Source organism: Tachypleus tridentatus, chromosome 12, assembly GCF_004210375.1.
Source record: "Tachypleus tridentatus isolate NWPU-2018 chromosome 12, ASM421037v1, whole genome shotgun sequence".
Classification (NCBI taxonomy): domain Eukaryota; kingdom Metazoa; phylum Arthropoda; class Merostomata; order Xiphosura; family Limulidae; genus Tachypleus; species Tachypleus tridentatus.
In genome coordinates, this window is record NC_134836.1 from 26,058,148 (window position 1) to 26,076,216 (window position 18,069).

At 36.3% G+C, this 18,069-nt stretch overlaps 1 protein-coding gene across 4 annotated transcripts in view; it reads right to left on the reverse strand.

Annotated features, from left to right (window-relative positions):
- LOC143235360 (D-2-hydroxyglutarate dehydrogenase, mitochondrial-like) overlaps positions 1-18,069 on the reverse strand; it is a 73,794-nt gene that overhangs the window by 16,523 nt on the left and 39,202 nt on the right. For all 4 annotated transcript variants that reach the window (XM_076473446.1, XM_076473449.1, XM_076473447.1 and 1 more), the window contains exon 5: positions 14,515-14,683. In XM_076473446.1, the coding sequence (XP_076329561.1) occupies positions 14,515-14,683 (169 nt within the window). The remainder of the gene's footprint in view (positions 1-14,514; positions 14,684-18,069) is intronic.

An 18,069-nucleotide genomic window follows, 5' to 3' on the forward strand; every position in this document is an offset into this window, starting at 1 on the left:
GTACTAATTATAAAGTAGGATAATTTGAAAATTGAAGACAGGAATAAAGTACAATGGGAAAAACATAGAGCTAAAATAGAGCTATATTAAAAAGGAAAGATTTAGATCAAGTATGTCCTCAAAGCTTAATCATCAATTGGTGAAAAGATAAAACTCTGGAGCAATAGAAAAAAAATAAAGTGGCATATATAATAATATAAAATTTACACAGGAGCATTTGGCATTACTTGTGGAACCTGGATTGAGGTATTTAGGACACACAACATATACTTCTGGTATAGCTGAATGTATCAAAATAAGTATCAAAGAATATTTAGTGGAAAGCAACATAAATACTGAAAAAATAGTAGCTAGTGAATGTCAGGGGCCCCAGTGAATACAAAACCAAGGGGTGGAGTCATCCAACTAGTAGAAGAACATTTGAGGAAACCATTACAATGGCTACTATATCAATTCCATACTACTGAGCTAGTAGTGCAATATCTTATGCAGTCTTGACGGACACACTACAGGATCTTACAGCTATTCAGGTTCTACTGGAAAAAGTTTGTAAGGTAGTGAAGAATCTCCTTGTAACTGTGTTCCAAAAAGTTAAAGTTCAGCTACCATCAATTGATACCAAAGATTTTAGCACAGATCAGCTCTACCTGCTGATGATGGTCCAAGTCATTGCATGTGGCCAATGCTCACTCAATTTGTTAGAGCCCTGGTAGACTTATCTCATGAGTGATAGATAACAACTGCAAATATATTTCTTTGTCTATACATGGCAAATGAAGAATTGTCAAGGTTCTTGGAGCACCACAAGATAATACATGGTTTCAATTAAACTTTTCAGGATTACTATATGCCCCATAAAAAAACTTTTCCACACTATCAGAAATAAAGATTCAGAAAAAAATTCACTCCACCCTAATGTACAGTATATATTAATAAATAAACAAGAAAAATGATAAAATATACTTTCACTTTTATTGAGGACTACATCTGAAATAACTGTTGTCAAAGAAAACCTCTGTAAACAAGATATACAATTTATTGCATATTTACTTCTTTAATGTTCAAGAGCACAGCCTTGGTTTTATATGTACACATGCAACTTACATCTCAAATACATGCACACAATAACTGTCAAGTAGTCTGTCAGGTAAATATCTGTCAATGTTCACCATCAAATTCTGTATAACCATGTGGAAAACAAGATTTCCTAGAATTTATCAATAGTAAAAGATTTACAATCCCTCCTTTGACTCATGTTACTACAGCATCAATTGACTTACTGTAAAACAGACACAGCACACTAAACTTCAGCATTATAAAACTTAGAGCATAAATAAAGAAAATGTAAGTCATTTAACACTCACAACATGTTATCAAATCTAAGTAAGTTACTACACCCTCCATCAGGATACATAGTTGGATAAAACATTATTTGTTAAGTAATGATAGTTGAGATGCTTGTTTGCTTGAGGTATTTGTACAAGCAGTATTCCTTCCCACATTACTGAAAATCTTCATGCACAGAACACTTTCCATCTCTTAAAGAGAATACAAATGACCAGTTGAAAAAAAATCAATGTTCTGATCAATCTGTTTTGTTTCTTGAATTTTGTAGATAGGTACAAGACAGTTATATGTACCAGTCATTCATAATATTGAAGTGGCAGACAAAAGGGAGGCAGTCAGCCAACTCTTGTCAGACTGAACAGTAGGATTGGATTACTAATTTTATGCACTTTTATGGCTGTAAAGCGAAGAGCATGATTTAATTTTCCAGCACCAAGATATAAGCTACAGAATCTCAGATCCACAGGCTAACATACCAACAACTGGGCTGCATTCAGCATATTCTGATCAAGGAATTTATTTGTATCTCAGTGGTATTTCATGACTGAAATAATATTCTTAACAGAGGAATGAAAACTTTATGGTAGTCATTCTGTAGTCAGGTTTTTATTTGATCGCCAGCTTCAACAAATTTCAGTATATTCCAACTTACATCTCAGATCAATTTTAAAGACTAAGCAGACTAAAAGATCTTCTGTTGTGACAGATAATACAATCATTATAATGGCTACTTAACTGAAATAGGTGTATCCACATCTTAAGGTGTTATGGGTACATAGCTGAACAAATGTAACATAGAAATGCCCTGCTTATCTCTAAATATAAATAAGCTCTAACAAATATTTTGAAGAACTAAATATTACAATATTCCTTTTACTTCAACATTTAATAAACTTTGTGTAATTTTATAAGTTTTGTTCATTCAATACCTTCAGTCTGCAAAATATATCTGAATTTACCTATTGTAAAAGAAAGTTTCTCAATGTTGAAATAAATTCCAGTTGTCTAATGTCAAGAAAGTTAACATATTGTTAAATCAAAAATGCATTTCCAGTAATACTTCACTCCCACTTACAGTGATAATTTGACTGCCATGGCTTTTTCGTTTGCCCATCTAAGTATTGGTCTGATTTTTCCTGACTTGCTCCAGTCTTTTATACCTCGTTTAATTGATTTTGTGGATATTTGTCTCATGACATTCTCCACCTACATCAAGATGTCTTCATTCAGATAATGTTATCATTTTTTCAAGACTGAATGAATCCCAGTCTCTAACATTGACTCTCAGTGAGGAGGAAGGGCAGGAAAGTGTGACAGCAGATAAGTATTACTGGAAATACATTTTCAGTTTAAAAACAAATTTAACCTCCAAAACATACTTCTTCTCACATAGCTAGAATTCTAAATTGATAAGGTGGAGAGGCTAGTGGGGCATTAACAATGTAGAAAGCATTTGTACAGATCATGGATTGGCACCCTATTAGGATGCACTACATCCAGAACAGGTATGATCTTCATCTGGAATTTAAATCATGTAATGTTGGTGGAATTTTACATGATTTGTCATCATTATTGGCCAAGCTCCAACCAAACACCAGGTGTTCCATTATATATATACTTAAGAGTGTATTCTTAACCTGAAGAAGTCTGAAAAGCAACACCCTAGGCTAGAAATGATGGGATTGTGTATGCTTTACTTAACCTATGGAAACAGAATTGTTTCAGTTTGAAACTATGAACACTCATTTTCATTCCTCAACTGTGTGGGAAAAGTACATTCCACTCACCTCTGGAATTAGTGAGAGAACATAGAATAAACATTTCTTAAACAAGGATCCAAGATGGAACCACTCTGTATTTGGATTTAGAATGAGGAAATGTATCCTCTTCCACAAACAATGTACTGAACCAATATTGATCAAAAAGAAAGACCATGCTCAACCAAACCACATAGCCTAACATCAAATCTAAACTAGTATTGCAAGTAAGCTCCCTCATAGGCTAGTTACTCTCCTACTGACATTTGGGATGCAGGCATGAGGGCCATAAACTTTGTTCTCTGCTCCAAGATTGGAGGAAAAGCCACTGCTCACCACCCCAGTGATAGAAAGCCAGGTGTAGTAAGGACTTCCTAGCTCCACAAATAGGATCTAGAAGGTAATGCACATTGGGAGTCCTGTGCAATAGGTGAACCAAGTACCTTAATTTTTTAAAGCAAATCAACCCTGGTTTATTCAATCCAATAATCAGCAGGGATAGACAACATCCCCTTATACTTTACTCATGATAGTCCATGAATTGCAGTCTAGCACAGACAGTACAGTAATAACACCAAATCAGCCTCCAGGTTGTCTTATGGAACACCTCATTTCTACAAAGCCTGTTACAACCTAAATAAAGTATACTGAATTAGTTTTTGTTAGTGTAAAATTAATTTAATAAAAGCATGCCTGCCCAGGAAATATGCCCAGGGTGGGATCTTGTCAAAACAAACTAAGGGATCCTGAAAGGTAGCAATAAAAATACTCACCCCTCCGTATAATCTACTGGATGTTGTTAAGATAGCTATAGGGGGTAAGCAAAAACCCTCAGATGAAGATACTAATCATTGTCTAGCATCTCTAAATGCATTAGTGTAAACAAAAAAGTCTTCAAGGCCCTTCACTACACATGACAATGATTGAAATTTGAACAATCACAGAAGTGAGAAATGGTGAAAAGGATTTATCCAATTCCCTGTCTTATAGTGTTCTGAGTAACAAGAACTAGTCTGAGGACACAGGTAGAATGATAAAGTGGTCTGCAAACAAACAGCACAAACCACTCTGACCTGCAATGTCTGTAGCTCATTAGAAATGAAAAAGAAACTTTCAGGTAAATGTGATATATGGTATATAAAAATCAGGTCACAAATATATTTTCAGAAAGAGCACATAATGTGACATTAATATACAACCTAGGTAACTGTAATGGTCATTTGTGACTTGAGGAATCTGGACTCAAAGAATATTTTATCACAAGTATAAAATAGAGGGCACTTATGGAAAATGCAAAAATTCATGTGAAAGATCCAGATTAAAAAAAAGTTATGGTTGGCACTACTGACTGAAGTGGATTAAAGCTCCTCTCAATACACTCTTGCGACTATGCAAGTTATTTCTGTGGATAAATGTCCATTGTGGGACTAAGATAGATGCATGGCAACCTTAGAAATTATTCCCAATGATGTGAAAAAGACTGTATAATCTCTATGCTTAAAGCCTGAGCTGAGTGTACCATGTCAAATCGAGGCAGCACCCACACAGATGGCTTAGGAAGAAGTGGACACTCCTGAAGGTACTGCAGAAGCAGAAACAAGAGCACAGCTGACAATTCAAAGCTATCAACAACAGAACCTAACAGTGGTTTGGAACAAATCATAGTTAGTACCTTGGGTAAAATATGAATTGGAGAGAAGGCCTAGAGTTGTAATCTCATTCTGACAGAATGCATCCACTGCCAAAGTAAGAAATTAAAGTACTGCAGGTCAAATTGCCAGTAGTTCGGTGTGCCAATGAGAAGCCAACCCACCAAGATGAACTATCCATGCAGTGGGATAAGAAGTGAGTAAGAGTTAGGCTTCTTATTCCACAGCATGGAGCTTGATGAGAGGCAGCTGAGCCCAACTAAGACATATGATGAAAAAAATACCCAGACTGATGACATACTGAATTAGAGCAAGAACAGTTTGTATCAGCTCTGAGAATGAAGCCTGCCTTGGTTGTTTCTAAAAGTACAATAGAGGTGTTTTGATATGACAACTGAAATGATGGTGCCAGCAGTAGTAAGTCATTTAAAAAATGATGTATGCACAGTAATGTGGAATGGAGGTAATGAGAAAAAAAATCTTACAATTCTGAAGATCCCATTTGGAGCTAATGGTAGTCTGAACTACAAATTGTCAATAGTGTTGGGAAACCACAGCTATAGAAATGTGCAGATAAGAGCCAACTACATTGAACTTGTACACCCGCACTCCAACTGAGCAGCAAAACCCATGGACATAGACACAATATATTCTGGGTATCAATGTAACAAAGCGCCGAGGTAGGGAGTCGGAATCCTTGAATGGGTTGGAATTAGTACCCTCTGTATGAGATGATGAAATTTAAGATGTCAACAATTACATGGATGACTATAGAAACCAATAACTGAACCAAATTGCATGCTAACTCTGGTTCCAGTTTGTCATCAAGGAAATCAGTGATCCTGAGATTCTTTCAACAAAGTGTAATGTAAGGAAAACAAAGCATGTAATTTTAGAGTTGTAAGTCCATAGACTTACCCTATCCCACCAGAGGACATTGATCTATTCTGGTTAACTACAAACTCTACTTTAGAACATCTAAATTTCAGGAATATATGTATTATTTGAGAGTCAGAATGTGCTTCCTCCTGACAGTGATAGGCTAAATCACAAAGTTTGGACAATTGTGACAGATAAGACATAACTGTCCCTTCATATAACTGAGAAGTAAACCACCCTGCATGAATCACAATACCTGTGGATGAAGATAAAACTACATACTCACTCCCACATCTTTCAGCCATCAAGTAAATTGCAAACTTAAAAGTAACTTATCCAAAAGTGGTCTTCTTTTTATTCAATTTAAAGGCTGTGTTTATTAAACTACTTGGAAAACATTTTGTAAGGTTTCTTTTGTTAAAGCAAAGCAACATGAGACTAGTTGCTTTGTCTACTATAAGGAATCAAACCCCAGATTCCAGTGTTGCAAGTCCAGAAACTTATTACTGCCCCACAGGAGGACTGAAAAGCCAACAGAATAAAATAAGACACAAGAGAAAGAGAATTAAAATTCTCTATAGAATGTTGAAGATCACCCTCAACTACAGCCTCAGTGCCCCCTAGAGGAATACCAAGGCACAAATTATGTCTCCATCTCACTACTAATACGATTACTGACAGTTTGAACAAAAACTGACTCTTCTCTACCAATTGTTGTGTGACACAAGATATAAAAAGGGGAATAAGAGACACCTGATTTGCTTCTGTGCTATAAATAATAGTTTGGGAATTCATACAGTTGATTAGTTTGCTAATTGAATCTTTTTTTTCTTCTAAAAATCAACTAGGTAACATAGAGAATGCTCAAAATATCTCTAAACAATCACAGCACTGAGAAACCTGTTAGTGATCAAAGCATCACTAGAAAAAGTGATAACATTATCTGAATGAGGTGCTTATATATACAGTGCCAGGATAATGGATGTATTGACGAATGTGGAGAATGTCGAGAAGCAAATATCAACAAGAGCAATTAAATAAAGCATAAAAGACTGAAGCAAGCCAGAAAAAATCAGACCAATGTTTAGAAGGGTAAAAAAGGAAACTCTGGCAGTTGAGTAATAGCTGTAAGTATGAGAGAAGGTACATATGCTCTGGAAGAATTTGTCCCCACACAAAAACACACATAGGTATGTACACAAAAAATGGACTTCATGCTGAAGCTGAGAGAATGAAAAAACAACTAAAATCAGTTCAAGATAGTCATTACTCTCACATACAATATTACATATGTAACTAACTTGCATTATTGTGGGAATTATTGGAGCGAACAGTAATCTGATTCAGCATATCTTGCTGGGGCTTTATACATTCCACAAATAATAAATGAGCCTTGTGCAGGTGACATAAAACAGGGGCTATTCATACTCAACTTTAGTAACTTCTCATGATTACACATCTAACAGTTTCTGATTTAAGCTAACTCCCTCAAGTACTATTACGTAGGTAAATTCTATAAAAGGAGGATCAGTGGGGTAAATTATGAAGTAATGAGGAATCTACTGAAGTGAATAATTAATTCGAAATATAAAAGTCTCAAACAATTAAACTGCATTAACTCAAACAGTAAGCTGATCTAGCAAGAATTTGTTCAGTGAACAATTTCAATCATTACTGTCAAATCATTAAAAAAGATGTTTGCAAATCTGAATTCTAAAAAAAAGTTAGGAAATTTAGAACAATGAAATAATGAAAGGACAAACTATTCATTAAATTTCACAAAACCTAATATCACCAACTTACCTCACACACCCCTAAATTAACACCAAATTGCATGCCTTGAAAAGGTCTACTTCTTGCTATAACACTATCTAAACAGCCTACAACAAACATATATAAGTAAGTTTAATAGGAAGCTAATTTTGGAAGTGAGCTGAATTCAAAAGAACCAAAAAATTCCAGTGATCAACAAACCAATTTGTTATAAAAGACTACTACTACCAACACCACTGACACAGAAAGCCAAATCAAGTACAATACAAATAATAACATACTTGGAGGTAACACAACTACAAATCAGAGAAGAACACAAGCAACCAACAAACAAATTCAGTAGACAATGTACAAGCATTAACAATGAAGGTGACCCAGAAATCACAATAGCAATTTAAAACATAATTATCAACTACCCTCAAGAAAATAGTAAACCAAATAACCACAAAATCAAAAATCCCTACAACATCTGATACCACATATAATACAAATTCTGATTAATATCTTACTTACTTCAGTGAATACTCTTACTCTATTACCTATTATTATCCAAGATGGCCTTCTTTCCAAGTGTTATGAGATCAAACACATTAACAAATATGCTTATCACCAAAACAATGGTCTACAACTATCATTCATTTAAAATGACAGGATACTGAATAGAAAGAATAGACAGACAAAACAAGGAATCTCCAGAATGGGGTAAACTACTACTATACAAAAACCATCAATAAATGCCATAAAAAATTTAAAATATTACAATAGATGTACTTCCCAGCAATAACTAAGCAGTTAAAATAGCAGATATATATTTCTAACCACAAAACAAATATCTCCCACAACAACAAATATACTCTGGAGTGTCTTCAATCTCTCACCATACTAAAACAATCAAAACACACAGAAATATTTAACTACAAAAAAATGCAATAGCACAACAACAGAAGCAAAACATGTAAAGACAACAAATGAACTTATAAAGAAGTACAAAAAAATATAACATTTTTGGAAAAAGAACAAGAGAAACTTCAAAACATATTACTAAAGTCAGGTCCTCTGAGATTCCTAGAGCATTTCACATCATTATACAACTTATCTCTAAAAACAGAATTCATACCAACCACTTGGAAACAGGTTGAAGTTCTTAGTTTCCATAAAGAAAAAAAACAGTAAATAACTACAAAAACTAAGCTCTCAAAAGCACAGGAAATCTTGCAAAACTACTTGATAAAAATGTAAATAATAGACTCATAAATTACCTTAACTCCAAATCAATACTCCTGCAAGTACAAAATTGTTTCTCATAAGATTAAAAAACAAAACAAAACACATATTCAATGAAACAACAGTGCACAGTCACATGCTTCCTAGCTATTGAAAAAGCATTCAATTAAGTATGGTACAAAGGACTCAGATACAAACTGTCCAAACTGGAACTCCCTATAGAAATTATTTGCTGTTTTGTAACTTTTTGAAAGATAGGACTTTAGTTGGGGAGTTGCACTACATTCAGAACAGGTGTGCTTTTCATCCATGTACTATGGGTGGAATTTTACATGATCGGTTATTACTATTGGTCAAGCCACAACCGGATAGCCGAGGTTCCACTGAGCAATGTTGAAATTATAGAGCTGTGGTCCTTATATTCCACATTGGTGGCTAGGGCAGTTGAACAACAATATAAATATATACTTGTGAATGGATCTCAACCTGTAGCTATAGAGTGATGTGTTCCAAGCCACCAGAATCATGGCAAGAAAGTAAGCAACAACAAAGTGGAAAAAAATTCACCTCAACTTGAAGAAGTTCAAAAGATAACACCCTCAAAATTGGAATGATGGGATCCTGTATGCTGCACTCAACCTGAGGAAACATAACTCATCTGATCTGGATTTATGAATATACATCATCACTCTCAAACTAAGTAGGCAAAATAAATTCTTCTTGTCTCTGGAATAATGGAAAAAATGTAGAATAAATTGTGCTCAACCAAGGATCCAGGATAGGGCCATTCTGCATTCAGAATTATAAGGAGACAATATAATCTGGAAGATAAAGAAGAGACAAGAAGTGCAACAAAAATTCTCACCCCTCTATATAATCTATTGAATGTGGTTAAGATAGCCACAGGGAGTAGTCGAAACCCTAAAAGGATGATTACGCAAATAATGTGAGATAAAAGTATTGGGTAAAGCCCAAATATCAGTCCACATAATTTCCTCCAGTGAAATATTCAACTGGACTGCTAAGGACAGAGAAATGTGATGAATCTGATAAGACATGAGTTGCAGAGTCTCCTTGCCCATAACAAGTGATAGGGATTAGTATGTAACCACCTCGTTAATGAAATCTGGGATAAATCCTAAGAAACTTAAAAATCCCAGCAAAGAAAAAATTATAGTCTAGCACTTCTAAAGGCATTAGTGTGGACAGCATAACACTTCAATATCATCACTGAAAATGCTAATCAATCAAGATCTGATCAAACTTAAGAAGTGAGAAGCAGTGATCAGATGAATCTGTGAAAAAACATTTCTCTCATTCCTGGCTGTCAGTGACTTAAAAAAAAAGAACCAGTCTGAGTACATAAGTAGAATGATAAAGTGTCCAGTATACAATAAGTGCAAACCACATAAACTGGTGACATCTATAGGTCAGCTGGAACCAAAATCAACCTTCAGGGAAAAGTGATACATGGAACATGAAACTAAGGCCTGAAACATATATTAAGAAAGGGCATGCAATACCACCTTAGTATACCAGTTAGGTAAATAAAACCCACTTGTTTAGGACAAAGGACACAAATTGACATGAGGAAGCTGGAGAGCACTGGGAACTCAAAAGACTTTTGTCTTAAGTGTTGAAAGGTAGTCAATAAAGTTGCCTTACCTGGGGCAATTGTGGAAGATGCAAAATCCATGCCAGCAAGCCAGATCACAAATGGTACCACAGAAGCACAAACTGGACTTTAGTCAGCAATCTGGTGCTATCACCAGGATCCAACAATGTGTTAAAACAAATCATAGTACTGTGGGTAACATACAAATCTCTGGGATGGCTTAGAGGTATAATCCTTTCCCAACAGAATATATCTGCTACTATAGTTTGATGGCAATGTACCAGAAACCAAGCTCCCAGTATTTGGTTGTTCCAATGAGTGACCAATACATCAATAATCAGTGTTTAAAAATTTGAGCCAATTCAACAGAAAATCCTCAATGCAGTTACCATTTGAATAAAGATAATTGATCTGACACCAAAATCATCTCCCTTGGAATATGGCAAGCTAGTAAGGTGATACAATAGGAGTATTACCTAGAAAGAAAACCCACTGTTCAAAAACCGAGAGCCCTGGAACAAGTGCCACTTGCCAGGAAATATAAGACACTATCATGGAGTTGTTGAAATGAAGTCTCATGACTTTTCCCTTAATAAGATAAGAACATGAAACATCACCCTTTGAACATTAAGAAGGTCTAAAACATTAGACTGGAAAACCTCATCATCCATATGTAGACCCTGGAATTTCTTACCACTGAAATATGCACCCCACCCTTAAAGGGAGGCATCCATGAAATGATGGACAAAGTGAAGGTAGAGGAACCCATAGATTAGTAGTGTTCCAAATGCAAAACCCCTTGAGAATGAAGAGAATGATCCTAAATAAGGAAACTAGGAATCCAGGGAATCACTGTTCATGATCCATTGATCACATACAAACCATGAAAAGGTTCTCTTGTGCTCTTGTTCCAAAGATATCAGGGATTTGAGAGATGCCCACATTCCCAAAAGATAAATAACCATTAGTTCAGTGGGAAAAGGAGAGGTAAGAGTCAGACTCCCTGTTAAATAGCTTGGTGCAGGATGGAAGTCAGCTGAGCCTGACCAAGGTACACGACAAAGAGACATTCAAACTGATGATATATTGTCTTTGAGAGAGAAAAGATGTCTCAACCCTGGTAATGAAGCCTGTCTTGATTGTCTGACACAGGATGGAATTATTTTGGAAAGCCTAATCTAAAGAACACTTCCATGAGAGCTTATATTTCTCTCCTCGTCTCTATATTCAGCAGTATTATGGCTTTAGGACAATGTTGTATACTCAATTACTGTCAGCACATACCAGTTGCCTTTGTCAGAAACAGATGTTACTGGTCTGATCAAGACAACAGCTAATCTACTCAATGGCTTGTCTATGAGAGGCAATTCATCCAGCAACACCTTGGCTACTTTTCTTCTAGGTATTGTCCTTTGGCAGATATCACATGACAAGCAGAATTTGCTCACATCTCTGATGAATTCCAGGCAATGGAAGTTGCTGGTAATCCTGTCTGCTGTTTTCTTTGCTCCTAAGTATTCTCCTACAATCTACCTGCGAGCCAGCTTCATCACCATAGTTCATTATTCTCTTTAACTTCTGTAGTATAACTGCCTTGATAGATCTGGAACAGCACTTCCTTCCAGTTTTCTATTCTGCAAATCATTTTCCCCTTTCTCTTGTACTCAATTTTCTATCAGGCACTGTTCTAAAGTTTCCACAGTGAAAGATCTTTATTCTGTGTTTCCTTCAGTTCCTGCAGACCTACATTTAAGACATCACCATATGGCATTTGCAGTGGCTTGATGTCTCGCTTGATCTTCTTTTCTTTAGCCCTAGTGATGAATGTAGAAATTTCATCCACCTTTTTTCTGTTTAGTTCCTCCAAACTTCTACTGCCCTGGTATATTTTCAATCAAAAAGTTGTAGATGAGTTCCTTCATATTATGTCCTCAAGGTTTCCCATGTACTACAGTGTCCACCTTTGTTCTTGCTATGGAAAACTTTCCCAGTGTTCCATCAATCAGTACACACAGATGTACTTTGCCTCTCATTTGGTCATCATATACAAGACTGACTCTCACCACTTCATTACTGCACCCAGTTTCTCATAGGACCTGCACTTTCTTGTTCTCCACATAGCCTTTACCAGTTAGTACACCATGATTTGTTGGCACATCTCAATATTTGTCACATGTTCCAATCATTACTGGCAGTTTTGATCCATTTGCCAACTTAAACTGACCATAAGTCATGCACTGTTTCATCATGGAGCTAGCACCTCCTTCTTGTGGTGAATCTGATGAATTGTCTCTATTTTATTTCTTTCAGCATCTCTTTTTTTTTTTTTTCTTGCTGGTACTATCTTTGCAGAAAGCTCCAACTGCTTTAATTTGATATTTTTTTGTTGCTTATTAGTCATGTAATTGTACTCCTTTGCAACATGGCCTATTTTACAACACATATAGTATCTCATCTACTATTTGTCTGTTAAATTCTTGTCACCTTTGGTGAATGTCTGCGTCTGGTCAGCCACCACCACTGGTTTTAACTTTTAAATGGTTTTTCTTGAACTTCCCAGTTATACTCCCTCTATCAGCTTCCATTTACTGTTTTGCCAATTTGATCATTTCATCCACATCTTTTGGTGCTTTCACCTTTAGTTACAGTGGCATGTCAGTATGTCAGTGAAGAATGTGGCTTTAAAGGATGTTCTTGCTGCAACACTAGTCATTGCATATTTTTGTCAAAACTGTCTCCATTTCTTATATTTGTTCTCTAAATCATTTGATTTTTGGATAAGTATAGTGCCCAACATATATATGTTATTTGGCCTATACCCAATATAGATGAACCTTAACATCTACCAGAATACGTGGAATGATTAAATTCAACAACAGTTGATGCATATCAGTGTGTACTTAGCAGGTGGATAATGAGGCTAAAGTTAAAATAAATATTTTGATAAAACAGCAGCAGAACATAATTTCAAGCAGAGTAACATTGTAAGGAAGTTGGCATGGGCTAGTGGTTATGACACTCAACTCACAATCTACAGGTTACAAGTTCAAATATCCAATGTTAAATATGCTCATCCTTCTAGTCCTGAGATCATTATAATGTAACAGTAAATCCCACTTCATTAGTAAAACAACAGCTTTAGAGTTAGCAACAGGTAGTGTTGACTAGCTGCCTTGCCTCTAATATTTCACTGCTAAATTAGGGGCAACTAGGAAAGGAGGTGGGTGCCACCAGGTAATTTTGTCCAAGAATTACCAATGATGCATGAGAATTTAAGGTGCCCTAATAGCTGTATGCATACTTGAGATTAAATAATCAATAACAAAAACATAGTATGACTCTTTTCATGTTTATAATATGAGCCTGAAACAACTGTGAAATTCAATTGTAGCCTATATATTGTATAGGTACAATTCAACAAGCTGAAATGCAGGCATAAGAAACTGATGTGTTCAGTACTGCTTGTTAAAAAATGTAATGTAAGCTGTACATGTTCCATGTCATTTGGTAAAAACCTGAAAAAAACTGTTTGCATTAGTATAATTTGGTGAAATCTTACATAATTAGTTTTCAATTTTTGGCTTTGAAATAAGTTTTGGTTGACTTATATATACATACCACAGTAACTGAAGTTTTAGGGAGTTTTTAGTCTCTTCAGTGAGGCAATGAAATAAAGATACCAGTATCACAGAAACAACTTGCATCTACAACCTGAACTACAAAGTTAGGCCTGAGTCCATTATTTTTTGGAAAAGTAAAATATTTTGTAAAAATGGTTAATAAACCAGTTATTCATATCAATACAAAGATTGTTCATCACTGATTTAATTAGACTTGTGTAACAATATCAAACTGTTCAAGTGAAATTTATAATATACTGTACAAGGATGTTTCCAAACTTATGGAATACTATGACAAACTTTCAATCCAATATGGCAACTGACATTCCTGTAATGGCAAGATGTAAACACTGGAGATAATATATTAACCTCATATCTTCTGATATGTTATTATAAAAATATCCATGAAACTATCAGTCATTTGCAGGTTAAAGAAACAGTATCATTTTTTAATTAAAAAATGTATATTGTAACACTTTGATATATATACATATATCAAGAAGATCCATAGAAATATTTGACAGTGTTAAAATGGTTATCTGTCAGTTGTCCGGTTTGTCAACATTTGTTAAGAGTGCTAATTTCAGAGCCTAGTCATAACTGAAATCACAAACAAGGCAACTAGAACTTAGTTTCAACAAATCACTTACCAAGAAATGCTACAGTAGTTGCTTGTGGTTTTGGTGGAGTAAGTATACCCACTTTAGTTATAATACCCAGCAAGCCTTCACATCCAATAAAAAAGTGCTTCAAGTCAAATCCTGTGTTGTCTTTCCTCATTTTTGACATGCAATTCACTATTTGCCCATTTCCCAAGACCTACAAAAATGAAAAGAAAATAATTAATTTGTTAAAATTTTTTGGATTTTTAAGCTTCATATATATTTTGCAAAAAATTTAATTATTTTTGATTTTATAGAATATACAATAGATAACTCTGGCTAAACTATTTATATTTCATAATTTTATGCTAGACTAGGCCAGTAGTAGAAAAGGTTAGGGAGTCATGGTAACCAGAGAAAACCAGCAAATACCTAAAAAAAGTGAAAATGAGAAGTTGATTGATTGATTGATTGATTTAGTGTTTTATGGCACAAAGCAACGAGGCTATCTGCGCCAGACATTCGGTAAAAATGTAAAAAAAATAAAAAATAAATAAATAAATGTAGTAACAGACATAAATGGAACTGAAGGTAAAACAAAAAAGTATAAAACCAATGTTGACACCTAGTCTACAATGTTAAGATAAAAGGTAGAGTATAAGAAGTTGTAAGGTATTTACTCTAGCAAAAAGATAATGATCATAACCCGCCAGGAAGATTAACAGGTAAGTTCAAGAACCACCTTCAATCACCTGAAGTTGGTCTTTCCAGTCCTGGTTCCGGGTTATGAGTCAATATGGCCAGTACTAAAAAGTTAATTAGTAAAAGTGTGAAATGATATGCAGTAAAAGTATAATAACAACTCGCCAGAATGACTAACGAGTAGTTCAAACGAATAGTTCAAACAGGAGCGTTAGTCACCTGAAGTTGGCCTTTCCAGTCCTGGTGTCGAGTTATTTAATGTTCTGCCTATTGTCCAATGTCAAATTGAATGAGAGAGATTAAAACTGTAAAAAAGGAACCACAATTAAAAAGGTGTAATGAATAAACATGCAACACGTAAATGAGATTAAAAAGGTTAATGGCCATTAAAAAATTAAAAACATTATCAAGGTGGACAGAGTCACCATCACCAATAACTCTGTCCAATGTTACAGATTGACCCTGGGAAAAAATATGTTTAAAATATTGCCGTCGTTGAGAATTGTAACGACGGCAAGAAAGTAAAATGTGGCTGATAGTGATTTGAGTGTTACACAAATTACACATTGGTGCATCAGTTCCAGATAAAAGAAAATGATGAGTTAAAAAACTGTGACCAATGCGTAGCCTAGTGAGAACAACTTCCTCCTTCCGAACTTTACGGAAGCTAGATGGCCAAAGTCCAATTTTGGGTTTGATTTGAAAAGTTTGTTGTCACGTTGCTCACCCAAGTGGACTGCCAGCTGGCACGGAGCCAACCCTTGAAGATAACACCATAGTCCATGTACGGAATAGGCATAGGAGTGATGGTGCTGAAGCAGACATATTTAGCTGCCATGTCTGCAAGCTCGTTCCCGTGAATACCAACATGGCCTGGTATCCAGAAAAACTGGATTGAAGTAGCTGCTAATGAGAAACGGGCCAGTCGGTTACTGAATATCAGCGAGAATAGGATGTGAGCCAACGTGTAGCGATTCCAAGGCAAGTATAGAACTAAGCGAATCAGTATAAATAGTGCAGTTGGAGTACTGCTCAGCTGCAATATGATCCAGGGCAAGAGATATGGCATACAGTTCAGCAGTGAACACAGAAGCTGTAGAAGGGATTCTGCGTGCAACTACTGATCCATAGCAAACCATAGCAGAGCCCACTGAATTACCTGATTTGGAACCATCTGTATAAATAGGAACTGAATGATTGTTTGAAAGATATTCATTGAATAAAAGATGGTACTTCCAATCTGGAGTATCTGCCTTTTAGGTGACTGAAAGAAAGGTCACATTTGGGGCTGTAATAAGCCATGGTGGGATGGGCCGACCTGTGGAACATGCAATGTTATCCAAGGACAGACCCAATTCATCCAATTGCTTCCGGATGTGAAGGCCAAACGAAGCAATGACAGATCGTCTGTTCTGAAAAAGTACTGCCCACCGAGGAAGGAAAACACATTTCCAGGTGGGATGCTTTGGTAAGGAATGAAGTTTCGAAGTATATTGTAAAGATAGTTGCAAACGGTGAAGGTGTAGAGAAGGTTCATGAGATTCAATGTATATACTTTGAACTGGAGAGGTATGGAAAGCCCCAGTGCAGAGTCAAGTCCTTGGTGATGAACGGGTCCAGCATCTTTAAGGCTGAGGTCTGGCAGAGCCATAGACCATTGATCCATAATCGAAGTTTCGATCTAATAAGAGCACGATATACCTTTAACATTGAACAGCGATCTGCCCCCCAACTGGTAGAAGAGAGAACACGGAGGATGTTCAGTGCTCTTGTGCATTTGACCCGAAGCTTCTTTAAGTGTGGTATAAAGGTCAGTTTACAATCAAAGATAAGCCCCAAGAACTTGGTCTCCGGGACAACTGGCAGCAAAACTCCACCGATATGAAGTTCAGGATCAGGGTGAATACCCGCCGACGGCAAAAGTGCATGCACACAGTTTTGGAGAGAGAGAAATTAAAGCCGTTCGCCATAGTCCACTTTGCATACACAATTGAGGGCGGTTTGTAGTTGCCGCTCAATATATCTCATGTTTGACGACTGACATGAGATGTGAAAGTCATCGACATACAGCCCATTCGCAACAGTGAGAGGGAGTTGTTCAGTGATGGCATTTATCTTTATACTGAAGAGTGTAACACTCAATACACATCCTTGAGGGACTCCAAGTTCCTGTACAAAAGAACGGGAAAGTGTCGAACCCACACGAACCTGGAATCTCCTGTCCATTAAAAATTTTTAATAAACATGGGTAGATGGCCACGTAACCCATATGTATGGAGGTCTCAAAAGCGCCATACCTCCATGTTGTGTCGTAAGCCTTCTCTATGTCAAAGAATATTGATACAAGATGTTGGCGGTTGAGAAAGGCTTCTCTGATAGATGTATCAAGACGAATTAGGTGGTCTGTGGTGGAGTGCTATCGACGGAACCCACACTGGGTGGGCGAGAGGAGGTTGTTTGATTCAAGGAACCAAACAAGACGAGCATTAACCATCCTTTCTAATGTCTTACAGAGACAGCTCGTCAAAGCAATTGGACGGTAGTTTGAAGGAATCTTGGGATCTTTCCCTGGCTTAGAGAAAGGTAAAATAATAGCCTGGTGCCAAGCATCAGGAAAAACATTCTTCTGCCAGATCCGGTTGAAAACAATCAGAAGGACATTAAGAGAAGCAGGAGATAAATGGTGCAGCATGTCATAATGAATATCATCAGGTCCAACAGACGTACTGGCAGACCGATGAAGGGCCATTTTTAGTTCCACCAGGGTAAAAGGACGATTATAGTCAAAGAAACAGTTAGTTGAAAGGAAAGAGGTGATCGCTCCGCCTGAGTCTTGATGGCCAGGAAGGTGGAGGAACAAGCAGAAGTGCTAGATACCCGCAAAAGCTTTCACCTAGAGTG